This window comes from Dendropsophus ebraccatus, chromosome 2 (assembly GCF_027789765.1).
Source record: "Dendropsophus ebraccatus isolate aDenEbr1 chromosome 2, aDenEbr1.pat, whole genome shotgun sequence".
Lineage (NCBI taxonomy): Eukaryota > Metazoa > Chordata > Amphibia > Anura > Hylidae > Dendropsophus > Dendropsophus ebraccatus.
Genome location: NC_091455.1, coordinates 88,709,293 through 88,731,567, shown reverse-complemented (window position 1 = coordinate 88,731,567; position 22,275 = coordinate 88,709,293). Strand labels below are relative to the sequence as shown.

General features: G+C 44.1%; 1 protein-coding gene across 1 annotated transcript in view; it reads right to left on the bottom strand.

Moving 5' to 3' along the window:
- Positions 1 to 22,275, bottom strand: part of LOC138784150 (uncharacterized) — a 183,232-nt gene that overhangs the window by 92,277 nt on the left and 68,680 nt on the right. Inside the window, exon 6 of the mRNA XM_069959664.1 lies at positions 20,134 to 20,267. Coding sequence (XP_069815765.1) covers positions 20,134 to 20,267 — 134 coding nt within the window. The remainder of the gene's footprint in view (positions 1 to 20,133; positions 20,268 to 22,275) is intronic.

Genomic DNA, 22,275 nt, shown 5'->3' with positions numbered 1-22,275 from the left:
AATACCAATTTCTGTCATCACATACTCCTAAGTGGGCTATAGATATTCAAATTTTGGGAGCCAATTCTGGTAGTTTACACAATCTGATAAAGCAAATGTACCATGAGGTACATCACTTTCAGATTTTTACATCAACAGACTGGCGGCAGAGCGATCCTTTGTTTGAACCTCGGTCTGGTTCCTGTGCGCGGTGCCGGTCTATTCTTGATCATCGGCCTGGCCTGAAGCACTGGAGGCTGGCCTGCCCGACCCCAGTGTGAAAAAAGCCCTTGCCTCTGTGACACGGCTCTATTCATTTTAATGGAGCCTTGTCACAGAGAGGAGGGCAGAACGTCATACTAGGGACGGGCGGGCCTGCCTCCAGTGCTTCAGGTCAGGCCGGTGCCATGCGTGGGAACTGGGCCGTGGTTCAAAAAAAGGACGGTGCCACTGGCAGTGCTGAAGTGTGAAAATACAAATAAGGTTTCACTGTCTAAAAACATGATTTGAGTTGTCTTTATTGCTTATTCCACTTACTTTGAAAACTTTGAAAACTGTTTAATAGTCCAATCTTGTGTCACACGTGACATCTTTCGTAGAGAGCATTTTCTATGATATAATGAAACATATGGCTTCATCTGTCACAACACCAGTAAAATGTACTGTAACTGACAGATATGTTTTAGGTCAAAGGGGTAATGACTCTCCTTAAGGAGAGCCCGTCTCAAGGACGTGTGGAGACTTACAGACCATTGCTGCTCCACTAGGAATTCTGGGAAGAAAGAATATGCAAAGTAGCTCTCACACCTCTTAAGCAAAGAGATATCCCTTCAAGTCAAGTCTCGCTCAGTCAAGGAGCCTTAGAACATTGACTGGAGATTTTATGCCAAGCCAAACTATCTCTCCAAAAGGAAAGATTTCCCATCTGCAGATAGCTATTTCGGGTTTTTGACCCTTATTACCCCTTTGACCCACGTCAATAGACCTCTCACTAGCCAGCCAACACCCTGCTCTGCACTGATGAGGGTCAAAAACCCGAAATAGCTATCTGCAGATGGGAAATCTTTCCTTTTGGAGAGATAGTTTGGCTTGGCATAAAATCTCCAGTCAATGTTCTAAGGCTCCTTGACTGAGCGAGACTTGACTTGAAGGGATATCTCTTTGCTTAAAAGGTGTGAGAGCTACTTTGCATATTCTTTCTTCCCAGATATGTTTTAGAAAGAGAACAGGTCAAATGACTAGAACATATGTTCCTATACAGAGATTTGATGCCACCTCGGAGGTAGCACATATCTACAGTTAACTGGGGTAAATAATGTCAGCTTACAAATTATTAATATATCTCCCAGGAAAGATAAATGTCATAGAAAATACAAACATCAAACATAAAAACGGAATATAGTAACTTATTAACAGATAACAACAGTTGCAGCTGCCTAAAACAAATGGCAGATAAGATTAGGTCGCATGCACCTGGCCCTCTATAAACACAGTTTAGTTCAGTTTATGTGATTTAGTAACCTAGGGACAGAAACAGTTGTAGAGGAGCTTATTTTCCAAAGAGGTTATCTACCTGCAGTCTTGTTGCATTAAGCTTTGATTCTTTGGACTCATTTTAAACACACTGAAAACTTTCATGGCCTGACTGGGCATTGGCTGGGTGACACTTTTTGAAGTGAAAATGCAGCATGAGCTTAATTAATATTACATTAATGTGATGTCATGTTTTTCCACTAAATACATCGATGATCTATGGCTAGGAGGTGTAATAAATGTATAATCAGTGGTCCATCTACTCTGACCCTCACTTCAACTTCACTCTGCTTATTTCAGAGATTGCATTATAGGCTAAGGGTACTATTACACGGAATGATAATCGGCCCGATTCGGCCGATTATCGCTCCATGTAATAAATACAACGATCAGCCGATGACAACGATCATCGGCTGATCGTTGATATAGGTTCTGACCTATTTACGTCGGTGGCGCCGACCGCGCACCGCTACGTGTAATAGTGGTGCGCGGCTGGCGACTGACGATATAAATTACCTATCCACGTTCCAGGGCTGTTCCTGCGGTCTTCTACCGGGGTCCCGCTCGCTCTAGCTTCAGAGCGGCCTGTCATGTGACAGGCCGCTCTGAAGCTAGAGCGAGCGGGACCTGTGGAGAAGCGCACCGCAGCAGCAGCCCTGGATCGAGGATAGGTAATGTATGTAGTTTCAGCAAGGGCTACAAGGACATCGGTAACGATGTCCTTGCAGCCCTTGTTAAACGATTATCGGGCTGTGTAATAGGCCCAGTAAACGAGCGACGATCTAGCAGATCACTGCTCGTTTACAGGTATTATCGGGCTCCATCAGCCCGTGTAATACCACCCTTAGGCTGGGTTCACACTACATATATTTCAGTCAGTATTGTGGTCCTCATATTGCAACCAAAACCAGGAGTGGATTGAAAACACAGAAAGGATCTGCTCACACAATGTTGTAATTGAGTGGATGGCCGCCATATAACAGTAAATAACTGCCATTATTTTAATATAACAGCCGTTGTTTTAAAATAACAGCAAATATTTGCCATTAAATGGCAACCATCCACTCAATTTCAACATTGTGTGAACAGATCCTTTCTGTGTTTTCAATCCACTCCTGGTTTTGGTTGCAATATGAGGACCACAATACTGACTGAAATATAAGTAGTGTGAACCCAGCCTAGGGGTCCATTTACACAGAATGATTACTTGACAGATTATCTCAAAGATTTGAAGCCAAAGCCAGAAAAAGAATATAAACAGAGATCAGTTCATAAAGGACAGCCTGAGATTTTTCCTCTTTTCAAATCCATTCCTGGCTTTGGCTTCAAATCTTTGGAAGATAATCTGTCAGATAATCTTTCTGTGTAAATGGACCCTAGACAATTGGCCAATTGGTACATCAATGTCTCTGGGGGGATAACGACTGGAAGACACACTACTAAACTGAAAACGTTCATCAAAATCAAAGGCAAGCAAAAATGGCAACATGATGCTATTTACAAAGGATGACAGCTAAGTGCCTTTCGCATAACATAAGAATAGCTGGCATTGAGGAATAAAAGCCAATTTTCCAGATATATGCTTCCTCCCAATGTAATTATTATCTGGGCCCCATTAACTAACTGCAGATAATGCAAATGTTGCCCCTAAATTATTTCACATAGTAGTGCTCAAAGCTGGCTGCCCTAACAGTAGTTTCAACCTGCAATTATAGACCTGTGTTTCTATGAAGAACTGTGTGCCAAATAGAGATAAGCAAACTTTGAGTACATTTAGGTTTCGTCTGAACCCAACTCTTGGCATTTGATTACTGGTGATGTAAGAAGAATTGCGTTTTCAGCTGTTTTAATTTGGGGGGTTAGGGGTGGGCGCTACAGTCAGGTGCATCTTATTGTCCAAATTATATTATTGACACTGGCACAATTAGTCAATAAATGCTCTAGCTACATCAGTGTCCTAGTATATGGGCCAGCCATGGATAAAATATTAAAATAAAAAAGGTACCAGCTTCAGCAGTGTCCGTATAATTTAAACATACATATTAGAATTATCAGCTTTATAGTCCTGCAATATTCTCTGATTTCCCAACAGTAAAGGATCAGCACTAGAGTAGACAAGTTATATTTTAGGAAACTTATGAGAGGTTAGAAACAACAACCTACCTTTAACCCTTTAACCCCTTCAAGACAGAGCCCTTTGATGCACAAAAGTCCAGGTCAATGCTCCTCCCCGCCTTCTAAGAGCCTTAGCGCTTTATTTTTCCACCTACAGGGCTGGTTGGGGTGTCATTTTTGGCGCCATGATCTCTAGTTTTTAATAATATCATATTGGTGTAACAGAAAAATTTTGATCACTTTTTATACATTTTTTTTCTGATAATTTATTAAAATCAGCAATCCTAGTGTGTTTTTTTTTTTTTGTTTCCGTTTACCGTGCAGGAAAAATAATGTTATATTTTAATAGATTGGACAATATCGCACGCTACGATATGTAATACAGTGGTACCTTGGTTTAAAAGTAACTTGGTTTAAGAGCGTTTTGGTTTAAGAGCTCACAGTTTTTCAAAATTGTGACTTGGTTTAAGAGCATTGCTTTGGTTTAAGAGCTCCCTGTACTGGGTGGGAGCGCGAGTGGGGGAGGGGCAAGGCCTGCATAGCGGGGTCTACAGCACTGTACTCTGACCCAGGAAGTCTCCCTCACCTTCCAAATCATAGCAGATCCACTTCAGGCTGGGGCAGGGACAGGATTGTGGGGGTAATCACTCCATAGCTGTGACCCCTCTCTCCCCAGACAGAGAGTGCTGCTATACTGTGCCCACATCTGCCCTGCTCATTCCTTCATGCTCCCTGCAGTCTCTGTCAGCCCTGATTGGTCCATGCTGAACACACCCCCCTTCCCCATTGCTGTCATGTGACCACACAGACCTCTGACAGCAGCCCTGCTTCTCTATTCTTGCCTGTTGTACTATGCTACTGCATCATAGGGATCTGAAGTTTCATCCTGTATTTACAAACTGCTGCTGTTTTTCAGGTTTATGCAGTTACTATACATTATACTCCAAATGCTGATTGCTATACTGTACAGTAACTTATAATATCACATATTCAGCTGTTTTTCATTGTTTGTTTATTTGTTTTACATGTTATTCAGAATATTAAATCATTACTTTTGGGTTGTGGAACCAATTGTCTGCATTTAATGATTTCCTATGAGAAGATTTGCTTTAAGGTTACAAACCCACTTGCCGGATCTGCAGCGAGTCTCCTTGCTGCGTTTTTGCAGCGAGACTCACTGCAGATCCTGGCCCTATACTTTCAATAGCAGAGAAACTCGCAGCAGGGATGTACATCCCTGCTACGATTTTGTCTGCAGCCCGCCCCATTAACCCCCCGGCCGCCGGACATTATACATTACCGGGTCCCCGTTCCTGCTTGCTTCGGGGCTCCCGGTGTCTTCACGGCCCGCCCGGCCAATCAGTGCGCTGCGGCGGGGCAGCGCACTGATTGGCCGGGCGGAACGTGCCGGGAGCCGCTGAAGCAAGCAGGAGCCGGGATCAGGTAATGTATATCGCCCGCAGCCCCCGGCCGCACGATCGCCCCCAGCCCCGCAGCCCCCGACCGCACCATCGGCCGCAGCCCCCGGCTGCACGATCGACCCCAGCCCTGCAGCCCCCGATCTCACGATCGCCCCCAGCATCGCAGCCCCCGACTGCACGATCGCCCCCAGCGGGCGATCATGCAGCCGGGGGCTGCGGGGCTGGGGGCGATCATGCGGCCGGGGGCTGCGGAGTTGGGGGCGATCGTGCGGCCGGGGGCTGCGGGGCGATCGGGGCTGCAGGGGGGCGGGCAGGATATACATTACCAGGTCCCCGCTCCTGCTTGCTTCGGCGGCTCCCGGCCCCGCCGCAGCGCACTGATTGGCCGGGCGGGCCGTGAAGACACCGGGAGCCCCGAAGCAAGCAGGAACGGGGACCCGGTAATGTATAATGTCCGGCGGCCGGGGGGTTAATGGGGCGGGCTGCAGACAAAATCGCAGCAGGGATGTACATCCCTGCTGCGAGTTTCTCTGCTAATGAAAGTATAGGGCCAGGATCTGCAGCGAGTCTCGCTGCAAAAACGCAGCAAGGAGACTCGCTGCAGATCCGGCAAGTGGGTTTGTAACCTAAGAGTGGATTTGAATTACAAGCACGGTCCCAGAACGAATTATGCTCGTAATCCAAGGCACCACTGTATGTTTATTTTTTATATTTTTATAATGGGCACGGGGGTATTTTAAACTTTTATTGGGAGGGGGTTAATAAGGGTTTTTTAATACTTTTAGAAAACTTTTTAAATATTTTTTTACACTTTTTAATACTGTAAAAAATGCAATCAATAGATTGCATGTACTGATCTGTGCTATGCCATAGCATAGCATAGATCAGTGTTATCGGCAATCTATGTATAGAACCTGCCCGAGAGCAGACTCTACACATGGATTGGCGATCCGACGGGACGGAGGTAAGAAGTTTACCCCGCCTGTCGGCAGCATGACTGGGGGGGTCACGATCACTTAGTGACAGATGTTTGTTCCGTCACTGAGTTCCTTAAATGCCGCGATCGCTATAGATCGTGGCATTTAAGGGGTTAATGAGACATAGCTGCGGGATCGCAGCTGCCTCTCATTACCTCCGGCCCCGGACACACAGCAGCGGTCCCGCACACATCAGTAACCCAGTCAGTGTAGGAACGTATATATACATTCCTACTGCAGGGGGTATGTGCAGTAGGAACGTATATATACATGTTACTGACAGGACGGGTTAACTTTAGGGTAGGTTCCACTTCCCAGGAAACTGTTCATCGAGGAATATCTGGACCGGACATCCATAATGTGGTGGTGCACCATCTTGCTGTAAGAACTCAGGGAATGGGCCAGCTTCAGTGCACAGAGAGGGAAACACATCATCACGTAGCAATTGCAGATATCCAAACTGGTATACTGAGAGTGCAGATATCAGCCACTATATCTTCCGGCCCCTGGAGGAAGCATCTATCGCGAAACACAACCAGTATAATATGGGTAAGACGTGCATTTGGATTCTATTGCGTTGATGTCTATACAATTGGAAACGTCTGATTATTTAGGAAGATATAGTGGCTGATATCTGCACTCTCAGTATACCAGTTTTTGACTGTGTTTTACATAACTAATCTATTATCACCATATAACTGGTAGAGGCGGTGGTCTGTAATTAGAGTCATCTTTTGTGAGCATAGGTTTAATATCTTGCTATTGTTACGTCTTTTAATTGTATATTTATAAAGTGATCAATAAAATTCTTTTTAACATGGAAATATATGCCCATGTGTTTTGGTTGTATAACTTATTGTAGTGGGTTTCCAAGCAAGGGTTAAATTGTGATGGGACTATAAAATGCGCAGCTCACATGAGTTAAATGTATTGTGATGTGTCCGTCACACAGAATTTTGATGTATAATCATTTTATCAGGGTGTATCATACTTATGGCCCACCCTGTACAAAGACCTTATACAGTGGGGGAAAAAAAGTATTTAGTCAGTCACCAATAGTGCAAGTTCCACCACTTAAAAAGATGAGAGAGGCCTGTAATTGACACCATATGTAGGACCTCAACTATGGGAGACAAAATGAGAAAACAAATCCAGAAAATCACATTGTCTGATTTTGTAAGAATTTATTTGCAAATTATGGTGGAAAATAAGTATTTGGTCAGTAACAAAATTTCATCTCAATACTTTGTTATATATCCTTTGTTGGCAATGACAGAGGTAAAACGTTTTCTTTAAGTTTTCACAAGGTTGGCACACACTGTTGTTGGTATGTTGGCCCATTCCTCCATGCAGATCTCCTCTAGAGCAGTGATGTTTTGGGGCTGTCGTTTGGCAACACGGACTTTCAACTCCCTCCAAAGGTTTTCTATAGGATTGAGATCTGGAGACTGGCTAGGCCACTCCAGGACCTTGAAATGCTTCTTACGAAGCCACTCCTTCGTTGCCCTGGCGGTGTGCTTTGGATCATTCTCATGTTGAAAGACCCAGCCACGTTTCATCTTCAATGCCCTTGCTGATGGAAGGAGGTTTGCACTCAAAATCTCACGATACATGGCCCCATTCATTCTTTCATGTACCCGGATCAGTCGTCCTGGCCCCTTTGCAGAGAAACAGCCCCAAAGCATGATGTTTCCACCCCCATGCTTTACAGTAGGTATGGTGTTTGATGGATGCAACTCAGTATTCTTTTTCCTCCAAACACGACAAGTTGTGTTTCTACCAAACAGTTCCACTTTGGTTTCATCAGACCAGAGGACATTCTCCCAATACTCTTCTGGATCATCCAAATGCTCTCTAGCAAACTTCAGACGGGCCCGGACATGTACTGGATTAAGCAGTGCGACACGTCTGGCACTGCAGGATCTGAGTCCCTGGCGGCGTAGTGTGTTACATTGTTACATTGGTCCCAGCTCTCTGCAGTTCATTCACCAGTTCCCCCCGCTTGGTTCTGGGATTTCTGCTCACCGTTCTTGTGATGATTTTGACCCCACGGGGTGAGATTTTGTGTGGAGCCCCAGATCGAGGGAGATTATCAGTGGTCTTGTATGTCTTCCATTTTCTAATTATTGCTCCCACAGTTGATTTCTTCACTCCAAGCTGGTTGCCTATTGCAGATTCAGTCTTCCCAGCCTGGTGCAGGGCTACAATTTTGTTTCTGGTGTCCTTTGACAGCTCTTTGGTCTTCACCATAGTGGAGTTTGAAGTCTGACCGTTTGAGGGTGTGCACAGGTGTCTTTTTATACTGATAACAAGTTTAAACAGGTGCCATTACTACAGGTAATGAGTGGAGGAAAGAGGAGACTCTTAAAGAAGAAGTTACAGGTCTGTGAGAGCCAGAAATCTTGATTGTTTGTAGGTGACCAAATACTTATTTTCCACCATAATTCGCAAATAAATTCTTACAAAATCAGACAATGTGATATTTGGGATTTGTTTTCTCATTTTGTCTCTCATAGTTGAGGTCTACCTATGATGTAAATTACAGACGCCTCTCATCTTTTTAAGTGGGAGAACTTGCACTATTAGTGACTGACTAAATACTTTTTTTCCCCACTGTAGTTCTAAATTAGACATAAGTTAAAGTGAATATACCACTTTTTTTTTTTTTTTTTTAAACACTACCTTGTCGGAGCCTGTGATGAGATCCTAGGGGCACAGTCCAGTTTCTGCATGTGCACTTCAGCCCGCTCTATGCACTGCAGGTGGGACCAGTGCCCCCAGTGTAACAATATCGCCTCTCCACAGTGACGCAGTCAGACTTGATTCAAATGGAGGTGCATCATTGAGGGGAGGGGATATTGTTAAACTGGGGACGCCAGGCTCACCTCGAGTGCATACAGCAGGCACATGAAGAAACAGTTGCCGATCATGGGAACCAGGTGGTTTTAACTGCTTTTAACTCTATTTATAGCCTATAATTAATAGAGCTTTTTATATATTATTCAACCTAGTGTGAACTTAAAGGGGTACTCTGGCCAAAATGTATTTTTAATATGTTATTACATAAGGAAAGTTATACAAATCCTTAATAAACACAAAATTATGGCAAATGCACATATGGTGCTATTTTCCGAAAATTAGTAGATCAGACAAGGTTCACTTCCTCTAAAAAGTGTATGATGTATGCATCTATGTAGATGTATCAGTGCCTTATCCCTCCCTGTGTTGGCTGACACTCACTCGGCGGGGTGAGCGCTCCTGCACCACCCCATCTAGCCGCCTGGTGCAGGTCGCGGTGAGCGTTCCTGCACATTCTCTGTATGCATCAACCCGTCCTCTCTGAGATACCCACAGCGCAGGAGGACCGGGACCAGGACAGCCTCAGTGCCCCACTGTGCCTCAGCACTCACCCCGACCTGCTCCTGCGCTGTGGGTATCTCAGAGAGGACAGGTTGATGCATACAGAGAAGGTGCAGGAATGCTCACCGCACGTCACGTTTTTTAGAGGAAGTGAACCTTGCCTGATCTACTAATTGAGGGAAAATATTATGGGAAAATTTCCCATAATTAGTATATATTAGAGATTTGTATACCTTTCCTTATTAAATAACATATTAAAAATACATTTTTTCTGGAGTACCCCTTTAAGCTTTAGTAGTAGCATTTCTTTTGTTTTTCATACATTTTTTTAATCTAGGTTTTGTTTGCACATGTAGAACCCTGGTCACAACTATTTACTAGTATTTGGTGGTGTCCTTTCTTAAAGCGACTCTGTACCCACAATCTGACCCCCCAAACCACTTGTACCTTCAGATAGCTGCTTTTTATCCCAGGTCTGTCCTGGGGTGTGTTTGGCAGGGGATGCAGTTATTGTCATAAAAACAACCTTTAATCCTACAGCGCTGTGTCTAGCGGCCGGGGCTTACATTTGTATATGCATTAGGCTGGAACCACCTCTCCGTCCTTCTTCCCCACCCTCCTCATCATTAGGAATGATCCAGGAACATTTACTGCTGTTTGAGCTTTGCACAGGTGTCTTAACGATCCAGCCCACGTTCATTATACACACAGGTGGGGAATAGGAAGCAATCTGCCTGGAGCATTCCTAATGATGAGGAGGGTGGGGAGCAAGGACAGAGAAGGTGTGCCAGCCTTATGCATATACAAATGTAAGCCCCGGCCGCTAGATACAGCGCTGTAGGATTAAAAGTTGTTTTTATGACAATAACTGCATCCCCTGCCGAATGGACCCCAGGACAGATCTTGGATTAAAGGGACTGTACCATCAGGCCTGGGCTTAAGCACTGGAGGCGGGTTGACCCACCCCCACAGGTAGGAAACCACCGTTCCTCTATGATACAGCTCTATTGATTCTAATGGAGCAATGTCATAGAGGGGCAGAGGTTTTCTCCCACTGGGGGTGGGTTAGCCCGCCTCCAGTGCTTCAGCCCAGGCCTGATGGTACAGTCCCTTTAAAAGCAGGTATCCAAAGGTACAAGTGGTTTGGGGGGGGGGGGGGGTCAGATTGTGGGTACAGAGTCGCTTTAAAGGGGTATTCTCATCTCAACTAACATGTCATGTGCCATGTTAAAGGGGTTAGCCAGCGCTACAAAAACATGGCCACTTTCCTCCAGAGACAGCCCCACTCTTGTCTCCAGCTTGGGCGGGGTTTTGCTGCTCAGTTTCATTAAAGTGAATGGAGCTTAATTGCAAACCGCACCTGAACTGGAGACAAGAGTCGTGTTGTCTCTGAAAGAAAGTGGCCATGTTTTTGTAGCGCTGGATAACCCCTTTAAATATTTTTGAAAATACATTCATTTAGCAAAATTGCCTAATTTTACTGATTTTACTGCTCTTTCCTTCCCATTGTTGACAGATGACTGTCTAGTGTATATATAACTATAATGTAGATGAATAGAGATACAGGGGGACAGCTGTATTTATTAAGAGACGCATCCTTAGAGCAGTTGTAGATTTTTGCCTGTTTTTCGGCATACACCTTAATAAATCAGGTGAAAGAGGAGGCCACGTCTCGTCCCCACAAGGGATGGTCCGAACCTGCCGAGGTTCAGGTTCGTACGAACCCAGACTCTCGGCAATGATTCCCGCTATCTTAAACCTCCGTGGAGAGGGTGGATAAACGCGGAAGACCACCTGGAAAACTGGGATACAGCCTATGGCTGTGGCTGTATCCCAGTTTTCCAGACGGTCCTCCTGCTGTATCCACCCCCTGCACGGACGTTTAAGACAGCGGGAATCATTGCCGATAGTCCGGGTTCGTACAAACCCGAACCTCGGCAGGTTCGGACCATCCCTAGTCCCCACCCATCAGGCGAGTGGGGGATGCAGTAGGTGTACGCCAGGAGAAGGCAAGAATCTGCACCTTCTCCCTGGCACAAGCCAGGGACGCAGCCTTCATAAATCTTCCCCACCATGTGTGTATACTATATAATATATATGTATACTATATCTTTGGGCATGATTATCAATATTAATTGAACATGTAACCTGGACTACAATTATTTAACAACTATTATTCCATGCCCCTTAATAAGCCACACTTCCTTGCAGGCCACACATGATGGACATGGAGCACGTGTGATCAACTTTCAGGACCTAACAAGCCGTGAAAAAAAAAAAAAACTTAAAAAAACAAACAAAAAACACTTGCAGCAGGAGATCAGGTAGGGTAACCAAGGCCATATTCACTTTCGTTCTATTTCACAATTAATCGCCCAGACCTACTCTACCTATCTATCTCAGACAGACCAATGTTTTTAAAACAGAATGGTGGTCTGCAATCTAGACAGCAAGCTGTCAACGATAAGATGAAAAGAGAGCAGCATATTAGGATGAGGCAAGTTTGCTAAACGAATGTATTCGCAAAAAAAAAAAATAAAATAAATTTGAAAAGTCCTACAAAGATTACCTGTATTAGTTTAGATGGGAATACCCCTTTATTAACCCCTTAAGGACCGGGCCTAAAATGGCCTTAAGGACCGGAGCAAATTTTATGAATATGACCTGTGTCACTTTATTCATTAATAACTTCGGGATGCTTTTACCTATCCGGCTGATTCTGAGATTGTTTTCTCGTGACATATTGTACTTCACATTTCTTGTAAATTGGAGTCGATACTTATAACGAATCTTTATGAAAAAAACCAAAATAACGTGAAAAATTGTAAAAAAATGCATTTTTCCAACTTTAAACCTTTTCTGCTTATACAGAAAATGGTTATGCCACATAAATTATATATTAAATAGCATTAGCAACATGTCTACTTTATGTTGGCGGCATTTATTAAACTATATTTCATTTTTTTTAGACAATAGAAAGCGTAAAACATTAGCAGCAAATTTCCAAATTTTCAGTAAAATTTCAAAATCAGATATTTTTAGGGACCTGTTCAGGTTTAAGCTGGGTTCACACTATGTATATTTGAGGCTGTATTTGTGAGGCTGTATAGCAACCAAAACCAGGAGTGGATTGAAAACACAGAAAGGTTCTGTTCACATAATGTTGTAATTGAGTGGATGGCCATCATTTAATGGCAAATATTTGCTGTTATTTTAAAACAACGGCTGTGGTATTGAAATAATGGCCGTTATTTACTGTTATATGGCGGCCATCCACTCAATTTCAACATTGTGTGAACAGATCCTTTCTGTGTTTTCAATCCACTCCTGGTTTTGGTTGCTATGAGGACCTGACATGAGGACCAAATACAGCCTCAAATATACATAGTGTGAACCCAGCATTAAAGTGTATTTGAGGGGCCTGTATGTTAGAAAGCCCCACAAAGCACCCCATTTCAGAAACTACACCCCCCAAACTCTGCAAAAGCAGATCCAGAAAGTGTTTTAACCCTTTAGGGGAGTCACAGAAATAAAAGCAAAGTGTGTAAGAAATTTGAAAATTTTAATTTTCTGTGCAGAGATTTTATTGTAATCCAATATTTTTCATAATTATAAACTTATTACCAGAGAAATACGCCCCAATATTTATTGCCCCGCTTCTGCAGTTTATAGAAATACCCCATATGTGACCCTATTGCGCTATTTGACGCAACCACAAGCCTCAGATATAAGGGAGCGCCTAGTGCATTTCAATGGCTCCGTTATATTTGGTCATTTCTGACTGTATCACTTCAGCTTGGCAGAGGCTCTGGGGTGCCAAAACCTAAAAAACACCCCTAAAGGGACACCATTCAGAAAACTACACCCCTCAAGGAATGTAACAAGGGGTGCGGTGAGCATCTGGACCCCACAGGTGCTTCACAGATTTTCCCAACAATATGGCGTGAAAAAAGACAAAAGTATTTTTTACACTAAAACGTTGTTCTAGACTTCAATTTTTCATTTTCACAAAGGGATAAAAGGAAAAAAAAAACACAAAACATGTAGCGCAGTTTCTCCCGAGTACGGAAATACCCCACATGTGGACATAAAGTGCCAAGTGGGCGCAGGACGAGCCTCCAAAGGGAAGGAGCGCCAATTGGCCTTTGGAAGCTGGATTTTACTGGAATGGATTTCAAGGGCCACGTCGCATTTACAGAGCCCTCGTGCTGCCAAAACACTGGAAACCCCCCACAAGTGACCCCATTCTGGAAACTACACCCCTCAAGGAATCTAACAAGGGGTTCAGTGAGCATATGGACCCCACTGGTGACGGGCACAAATGTGGAACAATGTGACGTGAAAGTGAAAAATTTCATTTTTTCACTTTCACGGCAAAAATGTGCCCGTCATCAAGGGGTCCATATCCTCATTGCACCCCTTGTTAGATTCCTTGAGGGGTGTAGTTTCCAGAATGGGGTCACTTGTGGGCGGTTTCCAGTGTTTTGGCAGCACGAGGGCTCTATAAATGCGACATGGCGTTCATCATCCATTCTAGCCAAATCCAACCTCCAAAATCCAAATGGCGCTCCTTCCCTTCGGAGGCTTGCCCTGTGCCCACATGGCGCTTTATGTCCACATGTGGGGTATTTACGGACTCGGGGGAAATTGCTCTAAACATTTTGTGTTTTTTTTTCTCTTTTAACCCCTTGTGAAAATAATAAATTCAAGGCTAGACCAACATTATAGTGTAAAAAATGTAATATTTCATTTTCACGCCACATTGTTCCATATTTGTGTCCGTCACCAGTGGGGTCCATATGCTCACTACACCCCTTGTTACATTCCCTGAGGGGTGTAGTTTCCATAATGGGGTCACTTGTGGGGGGTTTCAACTGTCTTGGCAACACAGGAGCCTTTTAAATGCAACATGGCCCCTCGAAATTCATTCCAGCCAAATCCAGCCTCAAAAAACCAAATGGCGCTCCTTCCCTTTGGAGGCTTACCCTGCACCCGCATGGCGCTTTATGTCCACATGTGGGGTATTTCCGTACTCAGGGGAAATTGCTCTACAAATTTTGTGTTTTTTTTATTTTTTAGCCCCTTGTGAAAATGAAAAAATCAAGACAAGATTAATGATTAAGAGTAAAAATTTAAAACAAATTACACCAAATGTTGGTCTAGCCTTGATTTTTTTCCATTTCCACAAGGCGTTAAAAAAGAAAATAAACGCAAAGCGTGTAGGGTAATTTCCCCTGAGTACGAAAATACCCCACATGTGGACATAATGTGCCATATGGGCAAAGGGCAAGCCACCAAAGGGACAGAGCGCCATTTAGAGGCTGGAATGGAGGATGGAGGCCATGTCGCAATTACAAAGCTCCTGTGCTGCCAGGACAGTAGAAACCCCCCACAAGTGACCCCATTCTGGAAACTACACCCCATAACGAATCTAACAAGGGGTGCAGTGAGCATATGGACCCCACTGGTGACGGGCACATATGTAGAACATGTGGTGTGAAAATAAAAAATACAATTTTTTTTCATTTTCACGTCCCAAATGTGGCCGTCACCAGGGGGCCATATCCCCGCTGCCCCCCTTGTTAGATTCCTTATGGGGTGTAGTTTCCAGAATGGGGTCACTTGTCGGGGGGTTTCTACTGTCCTGGCCGCACAGAGGCTTTGTAATTGCATCATGGCATCCTCTAATAGGAATGGCGGCCATACCTATTTAGCTGGGGAAAAGGGACAATTCTAATTTATTTGGGGGTATTAGGCCAATTATTACTTTATAAGGTTGGAAATGACAGGTGTCCATCAAACTCAACCTGTGTTGACCCAGAGGAAGGCAAAAAAACCCTCGTGAGGCAGACGACAGTAGCCTCATCACAGGGGAAAAATTCCTTCCTAACTCCATAATGGCGATCAGAATAATCCCTGGATCAACGTGACCCCTGAAATAGGAATAAGGGACAGAATTTAGATAATGTAGAACCCCAGTGACGTGTGGTGCGCCTTGGAGCGATCCAGTATGCAGAGGCCGGGGTGATCAGGACAGGCGTCACACTGGAAAATGGTGTCCTTCCTGATCCCCCTGTTACACCACACTCTGCACTTCTTCTGGGGTCTCCTGTTTTCCAGTGTGGGGGACGTCACCTGAAAATGTTGTCCTGGTGCGATACGGGGTCCTTCATATCCATAAGCGCTGGGTCCACTCCATGGCTGCTAAATATTAGGGCGCTATTACTACTGATATGTTTGGATCGTGCCGCAAGCTACAGGGCAGCGAGGGACCGGAAGAGGGGGTGCTGGTATAAAAGTTATCCCCGTACAGGTGGTGACCTTTATCCAGCAGTGGGAAGATCAGTTCCCGAACGATCTTCCCACTAACTCCGAGGATGGGGGGGGGGAGGGGGCATCTGGGGGCTGGATTCGGGTGTCCCTTCCTACATACACTCTAAGTGCACGTGCACACTGCGGAATGGCGAAGGATAACCCTTTGTGCATTCCGCAGCTGGCACCCACCGGCGGACTGATGCGGGCGCGCGTCTCCGTCCGTGTCATAGACTCCATTCTATGTACAGGTGGATTCCGCTCTCCGTCAAATGTGTTCATTTTTTGGACGGACGATGGAATCCGCCCAAGCATAACATGGAGTCTATGACACGGGTGGAGACGCGCGCCTGCATCAGTCTGCCGGCGGGTGCCAGCTGCGGAATGCACAAAGGGTTATCCTTCGCCATTCCGCAGTGTGCACGTACCCTAAATCTGTAAGTGTACCCAGAGGTACTCTCACAGAGTTTGTAGAATTTCACGCCATACCGTGATCTCTTATTGGGACGGTACTGGCGGAAAAGACGTGTCTGGGGGGCAGCGTACGCTACGCTACCCCCAGACACGTCACTGGATGATGAGGATGAGGATGAATGGAGGAACAAATGACCCCCCCATTCATCCTCACTGGCTGTTTCGGTGTCGGAGGCAATAATAGCATATGCGTCCGACACCGAAAACACCCTGGGAACCATCTTTATACGGGGATTGGTATATGGGGTATGTAGTGGTGTAGTGTCAAACTTTATTCCGTGTAGTGTAATGGTGTTTTTTACATGTTTTTTTAACATTATGTGCGGCACTTATAAGCAGACCGTGGCTGTAGGATATAGGAAAAAAACACTCTACGCCAAAAAGGAGGAGTTGCTGATCAGCGGCGCACTTACGTGCGATGCTGATCAGCACTCAGCGGCGATAGGGTGCGGAAAATAGAAAAAAAAAAAATTGGGAAAAAAAAAAAAAAAAAAAATCTTTCTTCAACCCTATAGCTACTGATATGTGTATTATATACACTTATCAGCCGCTAGGGGGCAGTAGAACGCCAATTCCGGAAAAAGCCGAAGTTTGACGACGCTAGAGCCGATGATTACCGATGGGGACCGCCGGAAAAAGACGAAGACGCCGACGAAGACGATGACGCGTTCGGAACCCGGAAGTCGCGTTCGGAACCCGGAAGACGCGCTCGGGACGCTGGATCCGGTGAGTATGGGTCAATACCTGCTCTGGACACCTCAGCTACCTAGCTGAGGTGTCCACAGCAGGTATTTAACCCTTTTATGGGGTACTTATATCGCCGTGATCGGCCGGCCGCTCCTGGCCGGCCGGTCCCGGCGATCGGGACGTGGCACCGTGGCCACCGTTACTTTTAACAGTAATGGCGGTCGGTGCCGTCCTCGGACAGCACCGACCGCCATTGCTTTCCGGGCCATCGGGTCACAGATGACCCGGAAAGCTGCAGATCGCCGCCATATGCTGATCTGAATTGATCAGCCAATAGCGGCGATCGTCAGCACGGGAGGGGTTAATCACCCCCCGTGCCGACAAGCAGGGATGGCCTGCTATACATTATAGCAGGCCATCTTCCCCGATCGCTGCGTGTGTACACGCAGCGATCGGGGAAACCGCGGGCGTAAATGTACGCCCGTTTGAGTTAAGGCACGGGTTTTGGGGGCGTACACTTACGCCCGCGGTCGTTAAGGGGTTAATAATAGACAATGTAGTCAATTACACTATGTAACATTTTTTATTTTATTATCTTTCATGTTACCAATTGGATTTTCATGTGTAAGCAGTGTGCTGAAATTGCAATTGCTAAGCAACAAAAATATTTTCCTTTTATAGTGAACAGAAGATTTGTGAATCGTTCACTGGTCTTACATCATATTTTACCTGTAAGGCTATTTTCCCACATAGATTTTTGCTCACTATTTTGAAACCAAAACCAGGAGATGATTAAACACACAGATTGGCTATGTTCACATACTGTTGAAATTAAGTAGATGGCCGCCATTTAATGGCAAAAAATTACAATTATTAAAAAACAACAGCCATTATTTGCCATTAAATGGCGGCCATCTACTCAATTTCAACAGTGTGTGGACATAGCCTTTCTGTGTTGTTAATACACTCTTGGTTTTGGTGGGAAAATACTGAGCAAAAATACTGTGGGGGAACATAGCCAAAAACTGCATGGCCAATAGCTGTGATAATGGCCGTGTGGCACAGAACTGCAACATGTGAACCTGATGGACACATTTATAAACATATTGCTAAGAAGTTTTGTTACATCATTAACAGTACTTTTTATTTTCCCAGAAAAAGAACTGTGAGGCCATACATAGTGAGATACTGTGTAATAAAATTTTACAAACCAATGAGCAGTAAACGCAAGTAATAAAAGGGTTGTAAATCAGGTGAAAAATGTTAGATTTAAACAATGCACAGATTTTAACTCCTTTGTCACCAGCCCTATGTGTTTTTATGGTGGTCACTAAGGGGAGTCAGGCTACCCTACCCTACCTTAAGTATTGAGCCATAGTCTCAGAAGCGCATATATATCAGACACTAGTGGTGAGTGCGCATGATTTCGGAGATCGAATAAGGGCCCTTATACACGGGACGATTATTAACGATAATTGTCCTTTGTAATTGCAGGCAGCGATCGAAAAATCGTTCGTATGTCGTTAATCGTTGATTTAGATCTGAACCTAAAATTATCGTTAATCGTTCGCTGTAATTCCACGTTCGTTCAAGTTCTGCATTTTTTCACTAATCGTTCAGTGTAATAGCACATTGCCCATTGTTTTCCTGAGATCAGAAGGAATAAACGATCATAGTAACGATCAAAATAACGATCGTATCTAACGACTATCATTCTGTGTAATATGGTGAATGATTTCAGGTAAACGATAAATAATCTCATTTGCGATTGTTTACAGTTAGTCGTTAATCGTTAAAAATCTCTCCGTGTAATAGGACCCTAATTGCCAACAGTTAATGTTGACACTTAGCGCAAGGGGCGTGCATGTATAGTACTTCAAGGTCATGAATGATTCAGAAGATAGAGTACTGGCAATCATGAGGTACCCAGTGCACAGGAATTGGCACTTAGTTGTAGGCAAAGTTGTAAGCTACTAACGTGCATGATCCAGTACTTAGTCCCAGGGGCCAGTGTGTCTGTTATGTTGTATCGAGGAATAATATACCATCTATGCCTAATCGAACTGATGTTGCACCTTTCAACTGTACTTGTGTTGTCTTAGATAATTTGGAGGCGCTGATTAATGAGATTAATGATGTATTAATATGAATGGTCATGATTATACAGTGATTTGACAACTGTCCCTATGAAACTCTGTGAGGTAGGACTACTCGTCTGAGCAGTTTCTTCTCGCCCGGAGGTATTGACCTATGGGGATTGCTTCCTTAAGTGGAATCGGATGGTGGCTTGTCCATTAAAGGAAGTTGTTTGTAGCAGTCTTTTCCCAATATATCTGGGTAGATATTCGTCCAGTATCTTCAATTGTTATGGTGAGTCCAGGAAGTTAATGTGTTTGTGGTGGGTTTCAGATGTGAATTGTAGGCCTAGATCATTAGTGTTGAGTGTCGTGACAAAGTCCCAGAATATCAGGATATCATCAATATACCTCCCCCCAATAGAGGATGTGTTTGGTGAAGGGTAAGTTGGTGCACCTGGTGAGTTTAGCAGTGGTGAGGCTTCATATACAGTACAGTACTATATAAGACTCCTGGAGTGCATATACATTACAGTTGTAGCACAGGCAGTGCACCACCATATCCCATACTTTACAATTCTGGGATTGGGGGGGGGGGGGGACTCTATACAGTAAAGGATGAGTGAGGAGTTAGGTGACTACTGTACTAAAATTGCTGGTTTTGTTGAATATTTCTTGTATATAATGTACTGTACATTATAGTGCGGCTCTGTAATGCCCTGTACAGTATAGTGATGCTCTGTGCTGTACTGATTAAATTTTTGCATTTATCTATGTAATAAAGGGGTACTGTAGGTAATTATTAGCCGGTGCTGGAACCAATTAAACACAATTACATTATTTCTTATAGGAGGACACTGCTCGGTTCTCAAACTGCCTTCCGGAACCAATTAAGTTCGAGAACCAAGCTACCACTGTATAAACTCCTCTTGCTCACTCAGAAAGCTCTCCACAGTGCTGCACCTCCCTACATCTGCCCCCTTATCTCTATCTACTCCCCAACTGTGCTTAAATTTTGCTAATGGCTTTTCAGGTTACCTAAATTGGTCAATGTATCAATGTATACTTTTTAACCAGCAACAAACCATTATCATGGTGCAGCAGTACTGTCCCTAATCCTAACCGTCTACCAAACTGGCAGTTTTCACCTCTTCTCCCTCTCCCCCACTATTAACAATATTGACTACCCTTCCTTCTTACCTGTCCTCTCCTCAACATTAAGTAGACTGACCAGTAGAGTGAAGGAGAAGGGAAATAAGTTCTTATCGATGTTGTAGATCCATAGCAGCTGCGCTATGTCCTCCGCAATAAGTTTCGCTGATGAGTTGAAGGACCTGTGAGCGTAATGGTCATGTGACTATGACATCTTCATAGGTTCTTTATCCATTCTAAACAAATAGACTACACTAATAATGCAGGACTAGCATTTTCCATTCCCTGCTGTGTGCCTATTCCTGACACAGGCAGGGACCCTGCAGCTTACCACACTCATAGTTTGAGAATAACTGCTCTAGAGCCAACAGCAGCAGTTGTCTGATAAATAATACAATTACTCAGATTTATCAGTCTGTGCGAGACAAAAATTGGACACATTTTTGTCTGAAATAGCAAATCACAGCTCAGCTTTCATTTAAAAAAAAAAAAACGGACTGTGATTGGTTACTATCTGTCTGAAACAAAAACATGTCCAATTTCAGATTAATAAATCTGGGTCACTGTATTTGCAATTAGTCTTCCCCATATGTACAGAACTAGTGGTTTGAAGATTTGTTATGATCAACATTTTCATGAGTGCAATCATCATACATATTCCATTTGTGAGAACAAAACTAAATGTAATGGCATATTTATCATTAATGACAAATGAGCTGCAATTATATTTATCAATGCAGCTAACAATAGCGATTTATGCTAAATCAACCACACTCAATTACTTAGCGTTAGTCCTTTTAGACTAAGTAACAATTGGTGAATCCTGTGTTTACAGGCTAAGAAATTGGTGAATCCTGTGTTTACAGGCTAAGAAAAAAAGATAAAGTGCAGTGAAATGGATTTGATGTTGCAGTTAAACTTAATTTAACTTTTAAACAAATAAACAATTAGGGGCACATTTATCTTTTTGTGCCATTGTTATGGCATATTTTTGTGTTCAGCAAAACACAGCAATTACTGAGCTCAGGGATATCAGTGAAAAATTCAATGAAGTACTCACTTAAGAGTCTTCAATTGATACATTGCCCCCTATAAATTTAAATATGCAAAAAAGGGTCAGTGGAGCATCAAAACAGGTAATAGCCAGATATCCCTCCAGGGAAGAAAAACCTGTTGCCAAGGGGTGCCTCCCAGTGGGAAGATCACCAAACCACCCTGATAGCCCCTTAAAGCGACTCTGTACTCACAATCTGACCCCCCCCCCCCCCCCCAAAAAAAAAAACCACTTGTACCTTCGGATAGCTGCTTTTACTCCAAGATCTGTCCTGGGGTCCGTTTGGCAGGTGATGCAGTTATTGTCCTAAAAACAATTTTTAATCCTACAGCGCTGTGTCTAACGGCCGGGCTTACATTTGTATATGCATTAGGCTGGCACAACCTCTCCTTCCCTCCTCCCCGCCCTCCTCAGCATTAGGAATGATCCAGGAACATTTACTGCTGTTTGAGCTTTGCACAGGTGTCTTAACGATCCAGCCCATGTGACGGGCTGCCACAGGTGGGGAATAGGAAGCAATCTGCCTGGATCATTCCTAATCATGAGGAGGGTGGGGAGGAAGGACAGAGAGGTTGTGCCAGCCTAATGCATATACTAATGTAAGCCCCGGCCATTAGACACAGCGCAGCCAAATTAAAAAAGTTGTTTTTAAAACAATAACTGCATCACCTGCCGAATGGACCCCAGGACAGATCTTGGATTAAAAGCAGCTATCCGAAGGTACAAGTGGTTTGGGGGGGTCACTTTAAGTCATACTCGGTTGTGAGAATTGGGACACAGATAGGGAAATACCCGGGTGGCTCTTTTTGTGTCAAGGTTTAACTCACTTGCGAGTATTGCGACATGACAAAGGTTTAACAAAGCCAGGCATCTATCCACAGACAGCTGTTTCAGGGTATTTCCCCCTCATCAGTGTGGAACAGGATTCTGGCTAATGGGAGCAATGAATAGTAGACTAACAAAAAACAACAATCACTGAGCTCAGGAAGATCAGTGAAAAAAATTCAATGAAGTGCTCACTCAAGAGTATCCATTGATACATTGCCCACTATAAATTAAAATATGCAAAAAAGGGGTGCGAGGAGCCTCAGTTGCAAGCCTCACATCCCCCCTGCAGCGGCTGAAGGGACATCTTC